This window comes from Vanessa cardui, chromosome 8 (genome assembly GCF_905220365.1).
Source record: "Vanessa cardui chromosome 8, ilVanCard2.1, whole genome shotgun sequence".
NCBI lineage: Eukaryota > Metazoa > Arthropoda > Insecta > Lepidoptera > Nymphalidae > Vanessa > Vanessa cardui.
This window is the reverse complement of record NC_061130.1, coordinates 9,082,441-9,103,759: the sequence shown is the minus strand read 5'-3', so window position 1 is coordinate 9,103,759 and position 21,319 is coordinate 9,082,441. Positions and strand designations below refer to the sequence as shown.

The 21,319-nt window shown below is 29.2% G+C and overlaps 1 protein-coding gene across 1 annotated transcript in view; it reads left to right on the top strand.

The window, feature by feature from the left end:
• Nucleotides 1-2,844: 2,844 nt before the first annotated feature.
• LOC124532172 (zinc finger protein 177-like) overlaps nt 2,845-21,319 on the top strand; it is a 54,763-nt gene continuing 36,288 nt past the window's right edge. Inside the window, exon 1 of the mRNA XM_047106904.1 lies at nt 2,845-3,344. Coding sequence (XP_046962860.1) covers nt 3,156-3,344 — 189 coding nt within the window. The 5' untranslated portion in view covers nt 2,845-3,155. The remainder of the gene's footprint in view (nt 3,345-21,319) is intronic.

Genomic DNA, 21,319 nt, shown 5'->3' with positions numbered 1-21,319 from the left:
AATGTTTATATGGATTAAATAACTACTCTGTAATGACTAAAATTAAGAAACGAATTTCGATTACTGAAAGAAAGACTAACTTTACATGTAAATAAATTAATTTTATTTTATCGATATTTTATTTTATTTGTTAATGCCTTAATAAATATCAATAAGAGAATTATTACTTAACAATCTTAGCTGCCCGTCTTGACTTTGTCAGCGAAATAGTACCTAATTTGATTAATCCCCGATCGCATCGCCACCTACCGTATCCTATCTACACTGAATTACATACAAAAAAAAACTAACCAAAATTTGTCCAACCGTTAGGAAGACTTTAGTAAAATGCACAGTACACACGTGCAGAACTATATCTATGCAAGCTGATATATACGAACAATTTTCCTCCTATCCCTACTTTGATTGAATACAATAATAATAATCATTAAATCCTCATTTTTTCATAAAAGTACTAGGTAGGTGTCTGATACTAATTTAAGTTGTTAATATAATCAAACATACTTACTCAATTATTACAGCGCAGATAATACAGCAATATGCTCTAACAGATTGACTTAATGAATTTGTTCACATATCCCCAGATAAAACTGAACAAATCTTATTATATTTTAATTCAAAATCATTAAATTTGGCGTTTTTCTACTAGTTAGTCGACCGTTCACCTTAAAAACTAAATTCACGGCTTTGTATATTTAAACACATACCTACCTACTTAAACTTATTAATATAGGTAGAGGCCGTCATATATGCTTCATGTATCCAGTCGGTCCGAGATTTTTTGAGTCCCTGTTCTGACGTTCGTATATCATTTGCCTATTATTTTAGAATAGGTCATTTAAAAAATACATACTATCCATTTTGATTTTTCGTCGTTTGCGAATACGAATTCCTAGATCTATTGAAATGAAAAACTTGTTGTTTTCTCGTAAAGGAATATTTCACAGAAATTAATTCCAATTTTAAAAAATAACGACAATGTAGTAAGATATATTATATATACCTATAATAAGAAATATTAAGTAAAAACATCTTGCAATGAAAGACTAATTGGTAACTGTTTATGAGTATAACGAAAACACGCATATTTATATTATCGCGTGAAAAATTTTAGAAACGACAAAATTTTGACTAATTATTTTATAACAAGTTAATTTAATTTTTTTGATTACTTTGACGGCTTCTTTATAGGACGATATATCGGATAATGAATCTATAAAATTGTAATAAAACACGTTATAAACTCCTTTTTTAATGAATTCGACATTCGCATATACGTAATTATACTTTCTAATAGATATAATCAGTGGATCATAATTTGGTGTTAGCAAAAAGAAGACTTTTCGTATAATGTAATTTCAGTTGCTTTTTAAAAGACTTTAATAAAATTAAAATTCATTCTTTGGTTTTAAAAAAGGAACAGTGTTAGTCTAGATAATGTTAATAATCATATGTTGTATCATTATTTCTTTATTCTTTCGTTGACTATAGAACCTCTGGGGAATAAATTATATAACTTAATTATAGAACGCAATGAGAACAAAAAAATGCACTTAAAGTAACAATCGCTTCATTGTTTTGTGGCCAATAGATGTGATATACATATATATAAAAACTTTTTCAAAAACATAGCCTGTAGGGTTCGAGGTTGTACCTATATTTGTTGAAAATTATAAGTTAAACCTCTTTAGGATTAACTTGCATTTTGGAATGTAAGTTATGACTAAACCATTTGTAAATGAGGGCTATCGGTAGATGACCTATTCTTTCAACTTACCCCAAACATATTCTGTATATATAAATGGCTACAAAATTTATATAGCTACCTGCACTTCCGTTAGATACAACTAGTTTTTGTTTTCATGTTTTTATTTAAACTTATGATATAAAAAATAATAATAATAGATTATTTTCTATATCATATACTAAAATAATTTCTTCAATGATCCAAAGTAATTAGCATTGCATTAGACTGTTTTAAAATATACCACAACTCATACTAATTTTTAATAAAAAAAATATTGACAAACGATAAGAAATTATATTCGCAGTCCAATTAACTGAGTAAAAGTTTAAACCGATGACAATTAAAAAAAGTGTATTGTTACTGATATGTCTACGATTTAGGAAGTGATTTTTCAGTGATAAGCCAGGTAGGATTATCGTATAAAATCAAAATTAAGAGTATTAAAAAATAGCAGAATTAAAATAATCTTTAACAGTAAATTACTTGATCATATTAAATCTGCATGCTTTTTTTGCTTTTCAAGCCTTTACTTATACTTAATATAATTAAGTGAAAATTTTCCTTCTTATAATTCCGTAATAAAGAATACTGCATTTTTGGTTAACTTTATTCTTCATCCCTATTCAATTAGTTAATCCCTATAATTTTCACCTTTTTATAGTACCTTATGTCAAACTTATTTAAAGAATCGTATTCAAATCACATAAAAAAAAATCATTTGGAAGCAAAGAACCCTTCAATTAAAACGTCACGTCTAAAAAGTAGTATAGCAGATGTTGTAAAAAAAGAACAGGTAGCATTCGTACGTTAGAATCAGGTGCGCGATCCGAGGCTCCACGGCGCTCTGACGGGCGGCGCACGCGCAAGCAGGTGCCGCCTATGGAGGGGAGCACCTTACTACTTCTTACAACCTCGCCCGTGGACCTTTCAACACCCTTAGAACAATCATGTAAGGTCGAAATTGCAATAACACGATCGCAAATTATGTTTGTAGGGCTTTACTCCTCTCCTTTTTATCGAACAAAAAATGAACTGTAAATGCGATCACGGCCGTGGCTAAGGTCAATGTTAGCGCTTCCTTCAGTGCTCGTTCGGAGAAGACCGCGCGCGCATCCTGCGTAAAGCACCCTTAGCGGTAATGCGCTGATATTGTCCGAACAATATTAGGACGAGTTGAACGAACTTCGGGTCCGCGAATTTTTGGTCTCGAAGGAATAAAATATTGAACTTAGCATAAACAGACTGTGCTTAATCCAGCGTGACGTTTCACATATCGATCGATCATTGCTACCCAAATATTTTATCCTTATTAATCGTGATGGACGAGCTTAGAATTAAAAAAATATTTAGTATATTATTTTGAACTGTGTTAGACTTTATTTGCATTGGATGTTAAGTGCATGTGATTATGGAGACTCTAGTTCTGATACCTCAGGAGTTGAGTCTGGCGTTGAGGCCAGGGGGAGCTAGGGGGAGGGAGGCATCTGTCAGCGTCTGGTCATCGATGGAGATCCAAAGGGGTGCGTTATTGTACCCTTTCCAAGGGACAATTAGGATCGACAAGCTTCATGTGTACTCGTACGTGCCTGACCATGACGTAAGTATTAATTTAGTTTGAAATATTAGTTTTTTGATGATTTTGGAACTTTTTTTCATTGATTTTATTTACTTCGGTAAACAATAACTCGGAAAGATCTCTTAAGAAAATCACAACCATCTTTATTTGAAATAATATCAAACGTTTTAATTCTGAGCTTATTGTATATTTTCACTTACAATAATATTATTTATGTAAATAGTAAATTGAATGATGAGTAACACAATAAACTTTGTAAATTTAACCTTTGTCTGTTTGTTGATCAAAGTAATAAGGTTTTGAGAGTGAAGAAAACATCCGACAGCTATAGATTTTTGCTTACGCTTGGCTTGCTTTTATATAGTTTAATTTTTTTTTATTAAAATGGTGTAATATCGAATTTAAAATAAGTGAATTATCAGTACTTTTACATGTATTTCACAATTGAGGATATATTGTATTTATTTAAATTTATTAAATCAGGAAATATCGATTGCTAACAAACAAAAGGAAATATAAATCAATAATCAATTATAATTATTTTCTCATAAATTGCATCGATTTTTAAATGCTAAGAAAAATAATACAATGACTCAGTGACGGTTTTGATTTGTTTATTTTATCCTTAAAATACATTCTATTTAAATTAACTGCTTATTTGTTTTTTACAAATTATTCAATATATCTTACGAATTTAATTAAAAAGGAATATATTTTTATTTGTTATTCCTTTGATTGCTCAAATTTCAAAACCTAAAGACCAAAACTAAAGGCTTTATTCTACCATCGCTTCGATTACATTTTACGTTTGATAAATTTATTTTATCATAACGTTGTGTTTGTGAAATTAATTATTTTATATTGGTGTTCATTTTTAATTGATAAATGTTTAAACAAAATGAGTAATTGAAAGTAACTATAAATAATAATGTACATACACAAGTATTTTATAAAATCGGACTTGATCCACTTCGTTGAAATACTTAATCAAAGTTTATTATAATAAAATTGTCTTGCTTAGGATAGTGGTAAACACACACATGACGCAAACACATACATCAAGAACAAGATAAACATCGGTATAGACTATGCACATATTTGGCATGATCGGGGTTTGAACCGACGACTATATAGCGCATAGGCTAGTTGTTGTGAATGAATCTAAGTCTATAGTAATATTATAAATGAGAAAATGGCTTTTTCTGTCGTTCTTTCATTGCTAAGGTTGAACTACAAGTGTATGTACCTTAGACTCTATTTTTATGCCTAAGCCCTAATTATATACAATTATTAATATGATAAAACGGACTTATATCTTTAGTTCAGCTGTATTTCTTGTGCTATATATTTAGAATATTGTACGACATTACCAATGGATCATATCAGTGAATTCTTTGCTAATAAATCTTAAATGCCACTTGTCTAATTTATACGTTGAAAATAGCCTGTCCTTCGATTGACTCGGTCTTAATTAATATTTAAATAAAACAAATTCCTAAAAACATTCAGTATTTTTTGAAACAATGTGCATGGGGTTCCGTAGAAGTAAAATTGGCATTCTTATTTTTCATTCGTTGTTCACGTTTATCCGTGCCCGTGAAAAGGATTGTACATTTACGGATGTAAGTACAAAATTAGTTCATTTTTTTTTGTAACGTTTATTATACAATTGATTGGCTGCATTCACGTTTATGAGAAGTATCTGTAACTTAGTAATATTTGAACATTGTACTCGCTGTTAACTCTAACAGCAATAGGCTTAGTACCTACTTATCAACACAGCCTAAGCCTAAATAATAAGTAAATGAAAAACTAAGCCTCAGATTCGTCGTGTTTTATAGTTGCTGCTTTTAGCCAAAAAGAAGTTTTGATTTAAAAAAACTGTAGTGTTTTTTTTTTATCTAGAAGTGAGTGTTACAAGTTATTGAAATAAATATATGATTAAGATCTATTAAAATATATTACTACTTCATATTTGTACATGATGACATTAGTTTGTACATTTAAAATTCATGCTCAATTCGTTTTAGGTGTTCTATCTTATATACATTGGGTTCTTATTGAAATATTTAATTTGCGACGTTTAAAAAGTGTTATTTTTCATGACTATACTTTATAGGTAACCATTGGTGCAAACAAAAAAGTTTAAATTATAACAAAATAGTATGAAGGGAAATTCGTATACGCTGTAATAGCAATAAGTAAAAATAATTATTTAGTATTGTGTTCAAACTTAGGATTATACTGGGTGGTAAGGCTTTGTGCCAATATATCTAGGTAGCAATCACCATCTGGCCACATATATCGCCTACCACCTACCGATGTAATAAAAAATGAATAAATAAATAATTTTAAAGTACAATGAGCTATGCAATGACTAATTAGTCACTTTATGAGATATTGTTTACAAAAGAATGGTTATATGTCAATACGTAGTAACGTATAAGGTAACGTATATCTAATAAATATCTCCAAAAATATATAAATTTTATAACAAACAGCCTTTTCGAAGCATATTGATAATTAAACAAATATATAGAACTTTTTTTAGAATATGAACATTTGATATAATACTAATATTTATCTTTTATATACATTAGTATAATGAAAAAAAATATTCCAATACTTTATCGCACTAACTTTGTTGCATAAAGTAATGGAATTTTTAATGAAGGTTTATATTTAAATTTACTTCGGCATTTTGAGCGTACGGCACCGCGTCGATCGTAATCATACGACTCGCATATACTGATTAAAGCTTGAGATGTTAATATAATTATTAATTATGTATATTCATATTAATAATGCTAAAAATATTACTTTTAGCTATTTCCAGGATTGACACCATTATGAAGAAGTTTGTTTAGTCTAGAGAAATTTTATATGCTTGTTAGAACTAGCTATTTTTTCTGGTAAATTTACCTTCAAAATAATATTACTTATTATAGAATAGTAAAGTATTATTGTTTGCCTTTGATGCTTTAAATAGTTTTTTTTTTCAAAACCTTGTGTTACAATTGACTTTTCGTATTAATGTCATTATTTAAATTAGTGATTTAAATTCGAATGAAATTAATTAGTTGATCAGAGATAGTGACCCGAGCTACGTTATCTTGAAATGTTTTATAACTTTTTAATGAATGTGATTATTAATAATTTAAATATATGATAAGAATATGATTGTTTTATTTAGCGATACGATTCTATAATATTTAATAAATAAATAAAATTAATATTTAGGCAGTTGAAATATTAACACTGTATATTATCTATTGGTCCTTGGCTCTGGTTATCAAATCAAAACAATTTTGCATTATAATCTTATGAGTTATATGAAAGTTTTGTTGTAAAATTCCATTTCACTATTTATATTTTATGTTACTATGCGTTTATATAAATATCAATCAATGTTATATAAGCAATTCTATTAAAGTTATTAATGTAAAGTTACTAACATGCTATATGTTACAATATTTTGTTCTTTATAATTGTAAGACACCCTTGGCGCAAAACTGTTGAAGAAAATATATTTAAAACCGCTCAGTTACTTTCGCCAGTTTTTCTTAAGACTTAGTTTATGTAAGAAACGATGTTTAGATGTTTGGCAACTACGAAGCCAGTCTGATAATTGTGTATTAAAATACATTTTTATGAATTAAAACAGTAATTACAAATATTTTATTTAAGCCGAGCGATAGAGGATAGCAGCTAGAAGTTCAATGTTTTAGTTAGGAATCTGCTCGCTGTCTCGATATAAATTGTGTTGTCCGTGTCGATTTTGATTTAGTACAGTTAAGTTAATTGTCGCTTGATTTATGATCTGTGCTTCATAATTCAGTAGTATATATTATTGCAATTAAAATACGGACAGAATGTACGTCGAGGTATATTATTGTGGAGCGGAATAAACTAATTTGAATATCGAATTATATTTTAAATTAAAAAACTGCTCTATAAAGGTGATTAATGTCGCTTAATAATCACTATTATTACATTTAAAATAGTCAACTGCTTGACCTTCTTTGATATGGTATTTAATTTTAAGCCCGCCTTATAATCAAATTGTGAATACTCATAATAAAAAAATCTTATGTGATATATTATAATATCTGCATGAATCTTAAACATAGAAATAAAAGGTAACCCTGGTAAATATTAACAAATAAAGATATAATACAGAGGAAAAGCAGAATAAATATATCAAAATATTTTAAAACAGTCCGATTTAGATAAAACAAAAGTGACTTAAACCTACGTCAAATATAAAATTTAGTAAAGAAGAAAAGCTACACTCTACGATACGATCTAAGGAGCTGAGAAGGGTAAATGTAAATTTGAAAAGTATACAGTATTTACTATTTACAATATTATTCAGTGAACCTGACATAGCTAGTTCATTATAAATATAAATATAGAATATCACGTGTATCTCAGTACACATGACAGTGAAACAGTTTTGCGTCAGAAACGCTACATGTGTATTTCTATAGCAGGAGCACTAAAGATAAGCAAACCTAAGATTTACATATTTCATGCAAGTTGCTAATAGCTTCCATATTTTATTCGCTGCGTACACTTCTTGATTAATATATCTCTAGTTATAATACATCACTATTTCACTTTACTACTTTCTACATTTCATTTTACTAATATATAGATTTTTTAATATCCAATAAATTGCAAGTCCAATGAAAAATAAATATATTTAAACATTGAACCACGAGTGATTCAGTTAGGGGAGACGGTCTTTCACGTACAACTTTACCATTTACCACGTACCATTTCTCGGTTACCAACGAGATCATAGTTTTTACAAACAATCATAAAACCATACCGCGGATATTAATGTGGTCTCGTGTTCTTAGTCTGTATAATTTATTTTATAATGCTTGTTTATGTTTTTGTTTCATTGTTATAACAGTTATTTGTTTAAGTGAACAGAGTATTATTGTATTCACTTGAAGGAAGGTAAGGTTTAAGAAGAGGAGTTAAAAATTTGAGTCTTTACAAACGATAAATAATAAGTTAATGAAGTCAGTCTAGAGTATTTTACAGATATTAAGATATATTAAGATTTAAATCGATAACTCGAATGAGCAATCAGCTGATTTGTAATACGCGTGTAGGATTTAAATAAGATTATTTTTATTTTGACGTATCTATTCATTCGAATAATTCATCAATCGACCTCACTTGTAAAGAGGTTTCATTGCAACGTTTCAAATATTTCTACGGACCGTTTGAATGATAAAATAACACCTCAGGCTGTATCAACCGGAAGAGTACTGTATTAGTTAAGGTGTTATAGTATGCACAAATGTAAACTTTCACCGCGTTAGACAGGTTTTGTATGTGTGTATTAAAAAATGGGATCAGATATTAGTTGAGTGTATCGTAAAAATACTTGTTAAACTATACTTTATAGAGATAATATAAAAGGCATTGATTTTTTTTCTGTCATTAATTTTCTATACACTCTTCTTTATATTTATAAAATTAGTTGAATACATTAATTTATCAGGTATGTCTTATAAATAATATCTCAAAATAATGATTACCTCTTTGATCTTCAGAATTGACATTTGGAAATGCTCATAATATGTATTACCAAATATCATAACATATACAAGAGTGATTTATTGTCAATCATTGTTCTGGACGTGTTTCATACATAATTTTACAACGTCCAGATTGTACTTTTATATGGCTATTATATATGAAATTGTATAAGATCTGTTATCTCTGAGAACAAATTGTGGAGCTTAAAACGTAAAATTAAAGAACAATACACAACGGGATATTTGTGTTCATAATATTGTTTTTGTAATTAATTTCACTTCGTTAGTCTTTCATTGAGAGCGCCATTGACGCTTGATCCAAGTCAAAAGAGAGAGCTTAGATAAAAACAAAATCATCCAATAAATTAAAATATCAGTAAAAATCCGTATGAATAGAAAAAAGTATTTTGTTTATTAAATATTTGATTATATATTAAAAATAAACTATTAATATATTTACCAAATACGTCAGTCGCTTATATTTAATATTATAGAAAAGCTTCCTAAAATTAATTCATGGTCATCACAAATAAAATATTAAAAATTACAATATAGACTACCCCATATAAAATATATTCTTCGTATTTTTTTAAATTCAAATAAGGTCGATATTTATTTCCTGCATTTCTCTTATGACCGGTACCACACAGACTAGTGGCTTTTTGTGGCTTTCAACGCACGCGCCTCTGTTCATTACGACCACCGCTTTGTTTTGTACAAGAACCTAATTACGATTGTCTGAAATATTTTGACAACGTCCATTTATAATAATATTACGCCTTTATCAATTCTTTGAGAGCTTCACAATGAATTCGAACCAATATATTTGATATATTGATCATGATTCATTCTATAATAAAGCGGTATATTTAAATATCGTGAGTCAATCGGTGTTATTTAATTTGAATTCGTTTGGTATGATACTCGAAATGTTTTTATTTTTAACTCAATACTTATATTGAGCTGAGTCTGGAACTTTATGTTTTAAATATCATTTGACTGTATTAAAGAGTACTAAGATAAAATAGTTGCTATTAAGTACATTATATAACCATTTCGTTCGAAGAAAACATTTGATGTAAATTTGCGTTTACTTCCACAAACACACTTATTTGTTTATGATTGTATAAAACATAGCATAGGTGACATTTCGAGCGTACCGTTAGTAAAATAATTGTTGAAAGATTCCTTTCTGTCTGAAATATGAGACACTTAAAGCCATACTGACTGACTTGACTCTGTCATCGCTGTAATTGCTTAATTTTCATCTTAACGTTTCACACGTTTTCTTTACTTTTTTTTTTCAAACAATAGAACAAAACAACGTACATTGTTATTTCCTAAAACATTTTGATTATTTAATCTTATACTACAGTCGTATTGTTGATTCTTCAATGCTTTCTCATATACTTTATGACAAGATTGTAATTTGCAGTAAAATACTAGATGTAGCTAACCATCTCGTTATTCACTGATGACTTTCAAATTATTTGATTCTTTAAAAGCAACTCTTGTTACTACGATCTACAATACAGAAATTATAAAAAAGCAGACAAAAAAAGACAAGGTTTTTATTTTACACTTTGGAACCGTAACACTTTGGAACGGTAATGTTTAAAAAAAATAAAGGAACGCTGAAGAATTAAATTTACCGTCACTAGGAGGACAGTACGCAGACAACTTATAGTACCAACCTTTTTTTAATTTTGTTTTTGACCTGGCTAGTGTACTAAGACTAAATTTTTGTCAGCCAATTTTCAAGTCAAGTCTTACAAGATGATGAAAATTACGTTGAAAGATTCCATACAAGATACATAAAAGTTAATTAAATCGTATTAAAAAAATGACAAATCGGTAAATCTTGTACCTACGCGTGTGAGTATATGTACTGATTCATATAAAATTTAGGTACAGTACAAATTGTGGCAGTCTAGTTTCGAAACTGTATTTATAGACAATATTGTTTTTCAATACGATAAGTCGAATTTTTGAAGACTTAATACAGTTTTCCTTATCTTTTGTTAATACTCTTAATCTATATTATATACGATTAAACAACGCAATCAGTAGTTTCATATATCTAAAAGTGAAGTGAATTAAAATAATTTCTGGTAATAGGTAACTAGATAACTGATGCTCTCTATTTTAGGTAGAAGTAAATAATACACTCATAAAATATTTACTAGTAATTGATTATCAACTGCTACTAACTTACAATTATCGAGACTATTTAATATTCATTCATCATTCATTCTTAAAGGATATAATAATTAAGTATCACTAACAATACACTTTACAGTGAATATCAACAAAATTGCCGTATTATTAATAATATCAATTTAAATGTTTTTAAGCCGTAAAATTCTTTCAATCACACACGCTTTTTATTCATAATTATGCTACACGAATATAGTCTTTATTCATTGAATATAATGAATAAACTAATGTAGCAATATTCTTATATATTATATGATACAATCGTAAGTTTTAAATTATAATCTGAATGTATGGAGTGATGGAATTAAATTAAAATTCGTGATTCATTTATTAGACGTAAGTCAGTTATTGCTGAACGGTATGGTTCATTTTAATTATAAACCAATATGAATATATAATGAGATGTTTTATTTATATTGTAATATGTTTCAAACCCGTAATTATTGTATCGACTCACAACTACTGACAGGAGTATATGAAATGTACGTAAGTGTTTTGTATTTTTTCTAATATATGTATTACAAATATTTGAACTTTGCCGATTTTAAATTTTCCTTTCCTACTGAAAAGTATCAAATACCTCTTACTATCTCAAATTCGGTAGAATGTAAAAGAATAGTAATAAGATTGGACTAATTCTGCACAATATCATAGAGTTCTAAGACATGTTTGTGTGAATGATCAAATTAAGAATTTATAATGTAAATAACATGATAAAAAATTTAAAAAATAATAATACTAAGTAGTTATACAATTATTTGAATGCAATCAATCAATCAGAAATTATTAAAAGACATAAAAACCGCTTGTTGTGATTCATCTGATTCATTGAAACATTCAGTATCATTTTATTTCGACAAGATTATAAGCTTCAATCACTAAACGGAGTTTTATTTTTGTATATTTATACCATTAATAGTAAACGTTTATACTCCGCAATTATAAAACATTTAAACATGACTCCTTAATGTGTATTGTAAATATTTAATAACAGTACAATATATGATTTTTTAATGTGTTCTTTTAGCCTTCGGTAAGGGATTACTCGTATCATTAATTACGTGAATGCGACAATAATACAACATTTTACATATGGAGACTGCGTTATTTAATTTAATGTATAGTAGTATAAATAAGAAAGAAATTATGTCTGTCTGTCTGTGTATATGAATTCCAAGGAAGCATATAGACCAGCAATAATTAACGAAAGCAAATCTGCGGGAGACTATCCGTATAACGTCAATTGTATTAAGATGAAACATTTGCCTATTTACTAAAAAGTTTATGTAAGTGTCGAGATGACCCAGTGGTTAGAACGCGTGCATCTTAATAGATGATTTCGGGTTCAAATCCAGGCAAGCACCGCTGATTCAAGTGCTTAATTTGACTTTATAATTCATCTCGTGCTCAGTGGCGAAGGAAAACATCGTGGGGAAACCTGCATGTGACAAATTTCATAAAAATTCTGCCACATCTGTATTCCACCAACCTAGTAGAATATGTTCCAAAACCTTCTCCTCAAAAGGAGAGGAGGCCTTTAGCCCAGCAGTGGGAATCTACAGGCTGTTGTTGTTGTTATGTAAATAAACTCTTGAAAAGTGGGTAAAATGTAAGTGTTATTCGGCATTTCGAATAGTTATTTCTTTATAGAAATGGCAATGTGTATATATGTATACACAGAAGAAAGGTTTGGTTTTGACTATTTAATAAATTAGTACAGTCGGTAATTACATCACAATATTATTATATGCAAGAAAGTGACCTTTGTAAGTTTACTCGCGATCAAAGGCCGAACAATGCGAATGTAAAGAACATCACACTTGACTATTGTTCAAGCACAAAAGCGAAAGTCCTGTGAGATAATTAGTTTCACTATTGCGTCAGATAAGTTTTTCCACAATTGTTCGAGTGTATGGAAAAATATTTTTTACGACCATATTGTATGTGATTTGTCGGAAGTTCAAATTTAAATTATAGCTGATTCTCATATTTTACTTAACAAAAGTCTTGTTATCGATTCTATCCAACAATAATCTGTGTATTATTTGATCCAGATATCACTTTGTTAATCAGATGGATTGCCAATACTTCTCAACTGTAGAGAGTTGCGCACAGCAAGATGCCAAACCAAGATATTTAGAGAGTCACGAGAGAGACTTTAAACGCTTTTCGAGGTAGGGGAGTGTAAAAAATATTCAAGGGACTTTTATATAGTTTACTGGATGTGCAAATCGTCAACCTGATGGTAAATTGTCTCAACCGCATACACATTAGCCGTGTAAGAAAACCTTCCATCGCCAATGCGCCACTTTGAGAATTAAGATGTTATGTCCTTTGGGCCTCTAGATACCCCAGCTCAATCACTCTTCAAACCGGAACACAACAGTACTAAATAAAAGTAAAACCTGTTCATTTATTTTTATTCACTTGAGTGTTTACTATGAATTATAAGCACAAATAAATTACTCAGTTAGTTTAACTCCTGTATTTCTAGTTGGGTGTTAAATGTATGTGTCGAAAATGAAAGATTTTGTCTTGAAAATGAAATCTTGTTCAATCAAATTCGGGTAGGCGTTAATATTATGACCGGCTAAGCCTACTGCTACTCGTTTGCATGTGCCTTAGCTATGGGAAGTCCAATAATTTCAAATTAACCCACTGCTTTAGATATCTCAAAACAACTTCTAACGTATTTTTAACTTTGATTATAAACGCTTTTTATTACGGTCTTTGCGATTTCAACTTAAAATATAATATTTTTATTTAAATATTTGATATTAATCAGCAGTAACGTCAGGTTAATTCTTTTTTGGATTTTGTGTTATAAGCCCTAATATAAAAGTAGGTTCTTATTTTTTTATTTTCACTTAAGTATATATTTTCTTATGTATGTATATTTAATTACATAGTTTGTATAAAGATTCTTCGTTTGCGTCGTTGTTAGACGTTTAAAACAGAAAACATCATGTTTTCTTCGTAATCTCAAATTCTAAAAGATAAATTCTCCTTATTACTGTGACGACTAGTTTAACAGCAAATAAATTAAATGCTACATTAACAACATCAACGTTATATTATATATTTGTATATGTATAATTTATTAGATATTACTGGTTCGGTGATACGATATTGGTATTAAAATAAGTTGAATTTAAATATTTTTATAATAATTAATCACTAAGCAAAGTGTAGACTGGATGTTATTTAGATAGATAATGTAATATATCATTTACCAAAAAGATAAAGCTTATTTTGCACGATAGCGATAGCGACTGAATTATCTTAATAATAATAAAATCATGGTTCTCACAGGAAAATCATAAACAAGTCAAACATTAGCATAATACAATAACACATCATTCTATGTTTATAGACCTGCTTTTCAAATCTATAGTGGTATACGAAATACACCCAGAAGGGATACAGCTATAAGCTTTAACCTATTCACGTGGACAGCGTTATGCGAGATGAGCATAAAATATTTAGTGCACGCAATTTGATTTTAATCAACATTTAATTTATATTGTTGGTTTATTCGAGCACAATTATGTGGCATTAATATTTTTGTTTACAGTGCAGTGAATAAAAGTAAATTGTAATATTAATATGTCCATATTTAGAGACAATAATGAAATTAACCAATAAACCGACTACTAAGAAAACTAAAATATATTTTAATCGTTTTGATAGTTTCTTTTAGTTAATTATCGAAAACTGTAAATGAGTATTATTAGTTTATAGTATTTTTAGCACATTAATGCATTGTTGTATAACTCTATCAAATTTTAGTATGTACATATATATATACATTTTGACAGTTAAGAAATCGTTTAAAGTATTCCATAGCAGGTGTTAATCGATTTTGTTAATAAAAAATCTATGTAACATAATTAATTACAGTACACATGACATCCGAAACAGTTGACCTGATCTTTTGACTCTTAATTAATCGATAACAGATGGGCCCTTGTTAGTCTCTGAATCGATATTTAATTGATATCGATATAATATCATCGATAACCCGAGGACCAAACACAATGACCTCCCTCCGAGCCACTAGCTTTCTATAAAAGCGTAATCACCCATTGTTCAAAAATATGCAATTAATACGTCGGCAAAGAATAAAGACATCAATTACTTTTGATTTTATGGCGACTTTGTATGAGATTAAATCGCGGATTATTTTTTTTTTTTTCGCAAATATTCTAATGACTTGTATTTGTATAAATAAATATTGAGACAACGCAGACATTCTTATTTCAAAAAACATTACTTCGATATAAAACTTAAACATACATCCATACTAATATTATAAATGCGGAACTAGCTTCGTCTGTAACCTCTTCACGCTTAAACCGTTGGTGGAGTCCCGGAGAAGGAGGGTATGTGTAATCGGGAGTTTTATAAATTTCGCGTGGTAAAGTCGCAGGCTCAGCTAGTTGTATAAAGCGGATAATACAATAGAGCACAGTGCTTTATTGTTTTACCCGCGTCTAATGTTAAGAACAAGCATATAAAAATCTCGAATTTCTAAGCTTGCGACAATGCAAATTCTATGCATCTCATCTACGTTGATTATTGGTATCTATAATATTCCTTACATTTATTATTTAATTAAATATTTATTTGTAGGTACATACATGTCGATAATTGATAGCGTGGTTAAAACAAATGGTACCATGCTTATAAATGATTATTCAAATTCACCTGCAGAACGCAATTTGAATAAACCAGCTCAGAATTAAGTAAGTCACAGTAACTGGTATTTAGATTCAATATACGTCGACACATAGACTTATGTGTGTTATAAATAGCAAAATCTATTTCAATAAATATTGTTACATTCACACATTAACAGAATTTACGAATGGATCCGATAATTGCCTAACTGCTTTATAATACCCGCGGCGTTTGAACAATATTTCATTACAAATTGTTTATGGTCAGTGTTGGTATTTCATTCTTGCACTAGCGACCCGCCCTCGCTTCGCTTATATCTTAATGCTTGAATATTACTGAAATTAAATTGTGGAAAATGAAAATATATGTAAATCAGTTTGAGATTAGATATCAACATTGTATCTCCATGAAAGATTTTATAAATTTTATAGAAAATCTTTTTGTAATATTTCCTTTATTTTAACTGACCTCTAATTGGCACTTGGTGTTAACTTGATGTAACTTGCATATCAATCAACTGACCGCTATAAATATGGCAATAACTATAACTACGTTATATAATCGTAAATCGACTTTTAAGTAGTCTAATATGTTTCATTTCATTTTACCTACGAGGACTCTAAAAAATATGTTGAATACGCAATTATTTTTATTACTTTTAAGTGCATATATATTTGTTTTAAATAGTATTTTGTTTGAAGTCGGTTTTTCTCTTTGTTAAATTTTCTATAAATGTTTCGTCTAATTAGCCATGACAACTCCACTACCCTACTCCTTATTTCATACGTCAACGTGGTCTGTATAGATATTTAGATCTACATTTTTTATTTTATTTTTTAATAAAAAAAGCTTAACGCTTTAAACAACTGTAGTCTAATAAGTATAACATATATAACACACGATTCACATACGAATATCTTATTCTGAAAATATTATATATCTATGCTTGAGATAGTTGCTGCGTACTACTGTATATTGCGGTAAAATATGTTTGCTTTTATCTCCAGAGAGAAGCGATCGAAGTCATATGGAAATTAACAGATAAGGTAGACCTTGGCTTGTAAAAAAATTCTGTACGTTGATAATTTTGATAATTCTAAGATAATGTCACATTATTTCGTTATGTATATGTTAAATTTATTCAACGCTGTGTATTTTTAGTACTTTAATGTTAACTGTTTATGGTGATTCAAATCAGAATAAAAGTTTATGGTTTTAAAATATATAATGGATAATTGGATCAAAGAAATTATTTAACAAATGGTAATAAAGGACAAGAGTAGAAGGAAATAAAACAAATAAAAATGAAATAAATTTGAAACGAGCATGAACTCGTTAATTATGAAAAGTATTAAAAAATTGTAACACGTTATTTTGATATAGTATAAAATACTGTTTTGTATGTGTAGAGGCTAAGTTTTGTAGTTTTATTGAGTTTTTGTGTTACAGACTGAGATTGGAGAACAACTCGGAAACTATAAATTTGCATAATTGCGCCCATTCAACAAAAGCACGTCAAGTTATTCCATTGCCATTTCTATTCCGTATCTGATGATATGGAATAGAAATGGATGGATATGATCATCCATATATTCCATATATCATATCCGGTCATATCGGATTTGTGCTTCCATCGAAGTATAGGAATAAAAATAAGAGATAAACACACTTTTGTTTGCGTACTCTTCTCTACATAGTCTGCATAGTTCTTAATATTCTATTGAAAATAGGCGGACTGGGTTATATTAGTCAAAAGGAGGTAGGGTTCACAATTCCACTATTACTTAATTTCAAGTCAAGAATTCATTAGAGCGCGTGCATCTTAACCAATGTTTGCGGGTAAAAACCCAAACGACTGAATTTTTATGTGCTTGAATTGTGTTTATAATTCATCTTGTGAAAACCTCGTGAAAAGCCTAATTTCAACGAAATTATGTCACATGTTTTCCACCAACCCGCATTGGAGAACCTTGGCGAGGAGACCTTAGCCCAGCAGTGGGAAATTTATAGGCTCATACTACCAGTCCTTTGACATGCAATATTCTTATATTTCGTTTCGAAAATTTTATCAATTTATCAATGTCAAGTTGGAATAAACGTTGAAATACAAGATAATTGTAACATCGTTAATGTTTAAAAGTCAATATTTTATTTAAATAATAAAACTCATTAATTTTCTATAGATTTCACAATCCGGAATAATAGAAATGCATTAAAATATATTCGAAAGAGGACGAGTTACATAAATATAAAAATTGTAAAGCGTGCAGTGCATTGCAGTCCCGCTGGGTGATTGCTGGCTACGGGCGAGAAAATCGCTTGACATAGGATTACAATAATTTATTAAAATATATCACATTACTAGCGTTGATATAATTCAATGATTATAAAATATATATTAATACTGAAGAGTCGTAAGATTTTTGTGTTTGTATGTAGTTTATAATATCCGTCACTAATGTATTTCTTCCTGATTTTTGTTCTCAAAAAGTTCTTATGGCTTATACGGTTATAATCATGTTTATATTATAACAGATTCTTTATAAATAAGTTGCATCTGAGAGAAACCGTGGCGAGTGGCCAGTGTAGTACATAACTAAGATTGTAGTTTCGATTATCGGCGTTTCCTTTGTTTTATATCCAGTATATACTTGTAGTTGTGACAATAAACGTATGTGTTAGTGTAGGAAACACAGTATGGGTATCACGTATCAAAACAAAATACGATACGATCTATCTATACCTATATAATACTAAGCTTATAGTGAAGGTTGCACTGTTTCAATTTCAGGGAAAAGATCAAAACAAATCACTTAGAATATTATAAAAACTCATCTCAATATAATTTCAAATGTCACCTTCATTTCACGTATAACTAAAACATCGAGTCAGCTATCTTATGTAATTATAAATATTTAGTACATTGTAAATAAGTTTCTATCTTTTCCGACAACCCCTCGTTCCAGTAAAAACAAACATTGATAACTAACAGTATTCGTAACGAACGGCTCCAATCGATATTCACATTGAAATTTATTTACCTAAGACAGATGCATCACAGGCTGCGGGGTTTGAACTAGTTAGTTACTTGGAATTATGTTCCAGTGTTATCGCTGAACTGTTGCAATAAAATATAATTATTTACAAGAACCAATTGGTTGAAAGACCAGTGATTTGTAATACCGTGAACAGTTGTGAGAACAAGTGAAACGAAAGAGTTTCTCTTATAAGCAAGAGTCGTATTACTTGAGATATTTTTATCATTTTATTTCTCTATTCAGCAATACATTATTTTCTTACCTGAAGTTTCTGAAATGCTAACTCATTTGGCTTTAATATAAACGCTCATTGATTGGCTATTTCATCATCGGCTACTAACTACCAAAGAGCAGTGAATTTATACAAATAATTTATTTCGAATTCAATTTTATCAATGTTTCAAAAACTAGAAGTTAGTATATAAATCTATAACTGGATATAGAGATAACAAGGAAAATTCAAATAGAGTTGGTACTTTTATTTATGAAACACAAAAGTTTTCTTGGCTGTAAAAATAAATTACATATATAGAGATGTGTTTAGCACATAATAATATAAAGAACCTAATTATTTCCTTCATTCTATTATTTTTCTTTGTCATGTCTGTACCTAACTTAATCTCTTTAATAAACTATTTGTCATGTCTGAATCTAGCTTAGTCTACACAGCCGCTACGGCCTAAAAGGGTAATCTAGATCTTGTTTCAAAGTTAGAAAGTGTTTGGTTTACGGACGTAACTTATTGGCATACAATTGCAATTGATTCATTATAGGAAGATTTAGTGATTTTGATACTTTCGAAAATGTTAGACAATTTGAAACTTTTTAATAGGCATACTATAATAAATGTTCGTTTTTTAAATAGAAATGTTTGGTTAGTTTCATTCATTCATAAGAAATAACGAGCATAAATAGTAATTTGATTTAAAAAATCGTTAAATTAAATTCGTACTCAAAACTATCATTTTATCATTTAATTTGAAAAAGGAACAACGAATAAAATATATCATAAAAACGATAATGCACAATCCAACGCATCATTAGCGAAATTGCATAAAGTCATAAAAACTCGAACGAACCGGTGCAAATTCGAAAATATAAACAAAAAAGTATACCTGCCCTAGATAAAAGTTATCAATGGAAATGAATTGACATGTGGTTTTAAGAAAAGGTTCCGATAATGCGTCATAATTTACGACTGTGAATGGGCAGTTTTTATGTTTCTGCTTTTATGGGTCTCCTATCATTTATAATCAATTAAGAGACTTTTTTATTCGCATCATTTTTTTTAATTCCGAATACATATTTTTGTACAGTTTTACTTTTGTAAATCTAGTACCACATATTATCAAATAGTAATGTATTTCATAATAGGTCCTGTTTTTTTTCTAAAGCAATGTTTCTATTATGCAAAGAGTATTTACCACCTGATGGGCATTAATTTGTTTGTACAATATTATTTGTAAGGATCAAGTTATAACATTAGCAAAACTTAAAATAGTAATAAAGCGTAAGAAAATATTATCAATGATCTCGGAATCTCTTTCCAGGGGAACCGAAATAATCTGTTTCTAGATATATTTAAATTTCAATTATCCAGTTACAAATCTCTTTAAGTAAAGCATGAAATATAAGTAAGATAAGATACTAAAATATCATGTGAATGAAAAGAAAAAAAATATATATTTCTATTAAAGTTAATTAGTCTTCAAAACGGGAAAACATTCCCAGGAAAACATATATATATACAATGAATTACTCAATGTAGACATAAATATAATATAGTATATTTGTTAATGGAAACCTGTTATATTATCTTACTTTTTCTCATTTTCGATACCATATCAATATCATGGGAATAGGAAAGCTATGGGAGGCTGACCGTGACGCTCGCGTTACCATCACGAGGATATCGTGTGACAGATACCTACTTTAATTGGACAAGTGTGGGAATTTCGATTGGGATGAGCCGATTTCTCACACTCAACCAGTTCAACCTGAACTGTTGGCCTTTAGTAAGTTTTATAACTGTTCATAGAGTTCATATAGCACATTGAAGAATTAAAGAAATATCTTTAACAGGCCTTAAATCAAATTATGTGTCTATTATTATACTTATTAATTAAGCTGTACTGGGGAACTACTCTGTATTCGAGAATATACATAGTTATAATTAAGTCCAATAGATATCTTTGTATAAATCAGCTACAATTGAAACATATTGCTGGTTCACTTAATAATGACTTGCTAGAACAAGCCCTAAATGGGTCACAATTAGCATCGGCGCCACATAATGTTTTTCCTGCCTTCTCAGCCGATCTGATCATTAACCCAAATTTAATACCATTTGTGGAACAATATTGTTCCAACACAACCGACAATGTGTAAAACCAGATTCTTAATTTATTCAAAGTTATGCTAATTCGAGAAAGGACAGGACGTCCGTTTCGCTTGTTACATTACGAAATCGTTTCCCAAACGTTATGAGAAAAATGTAAAAAAA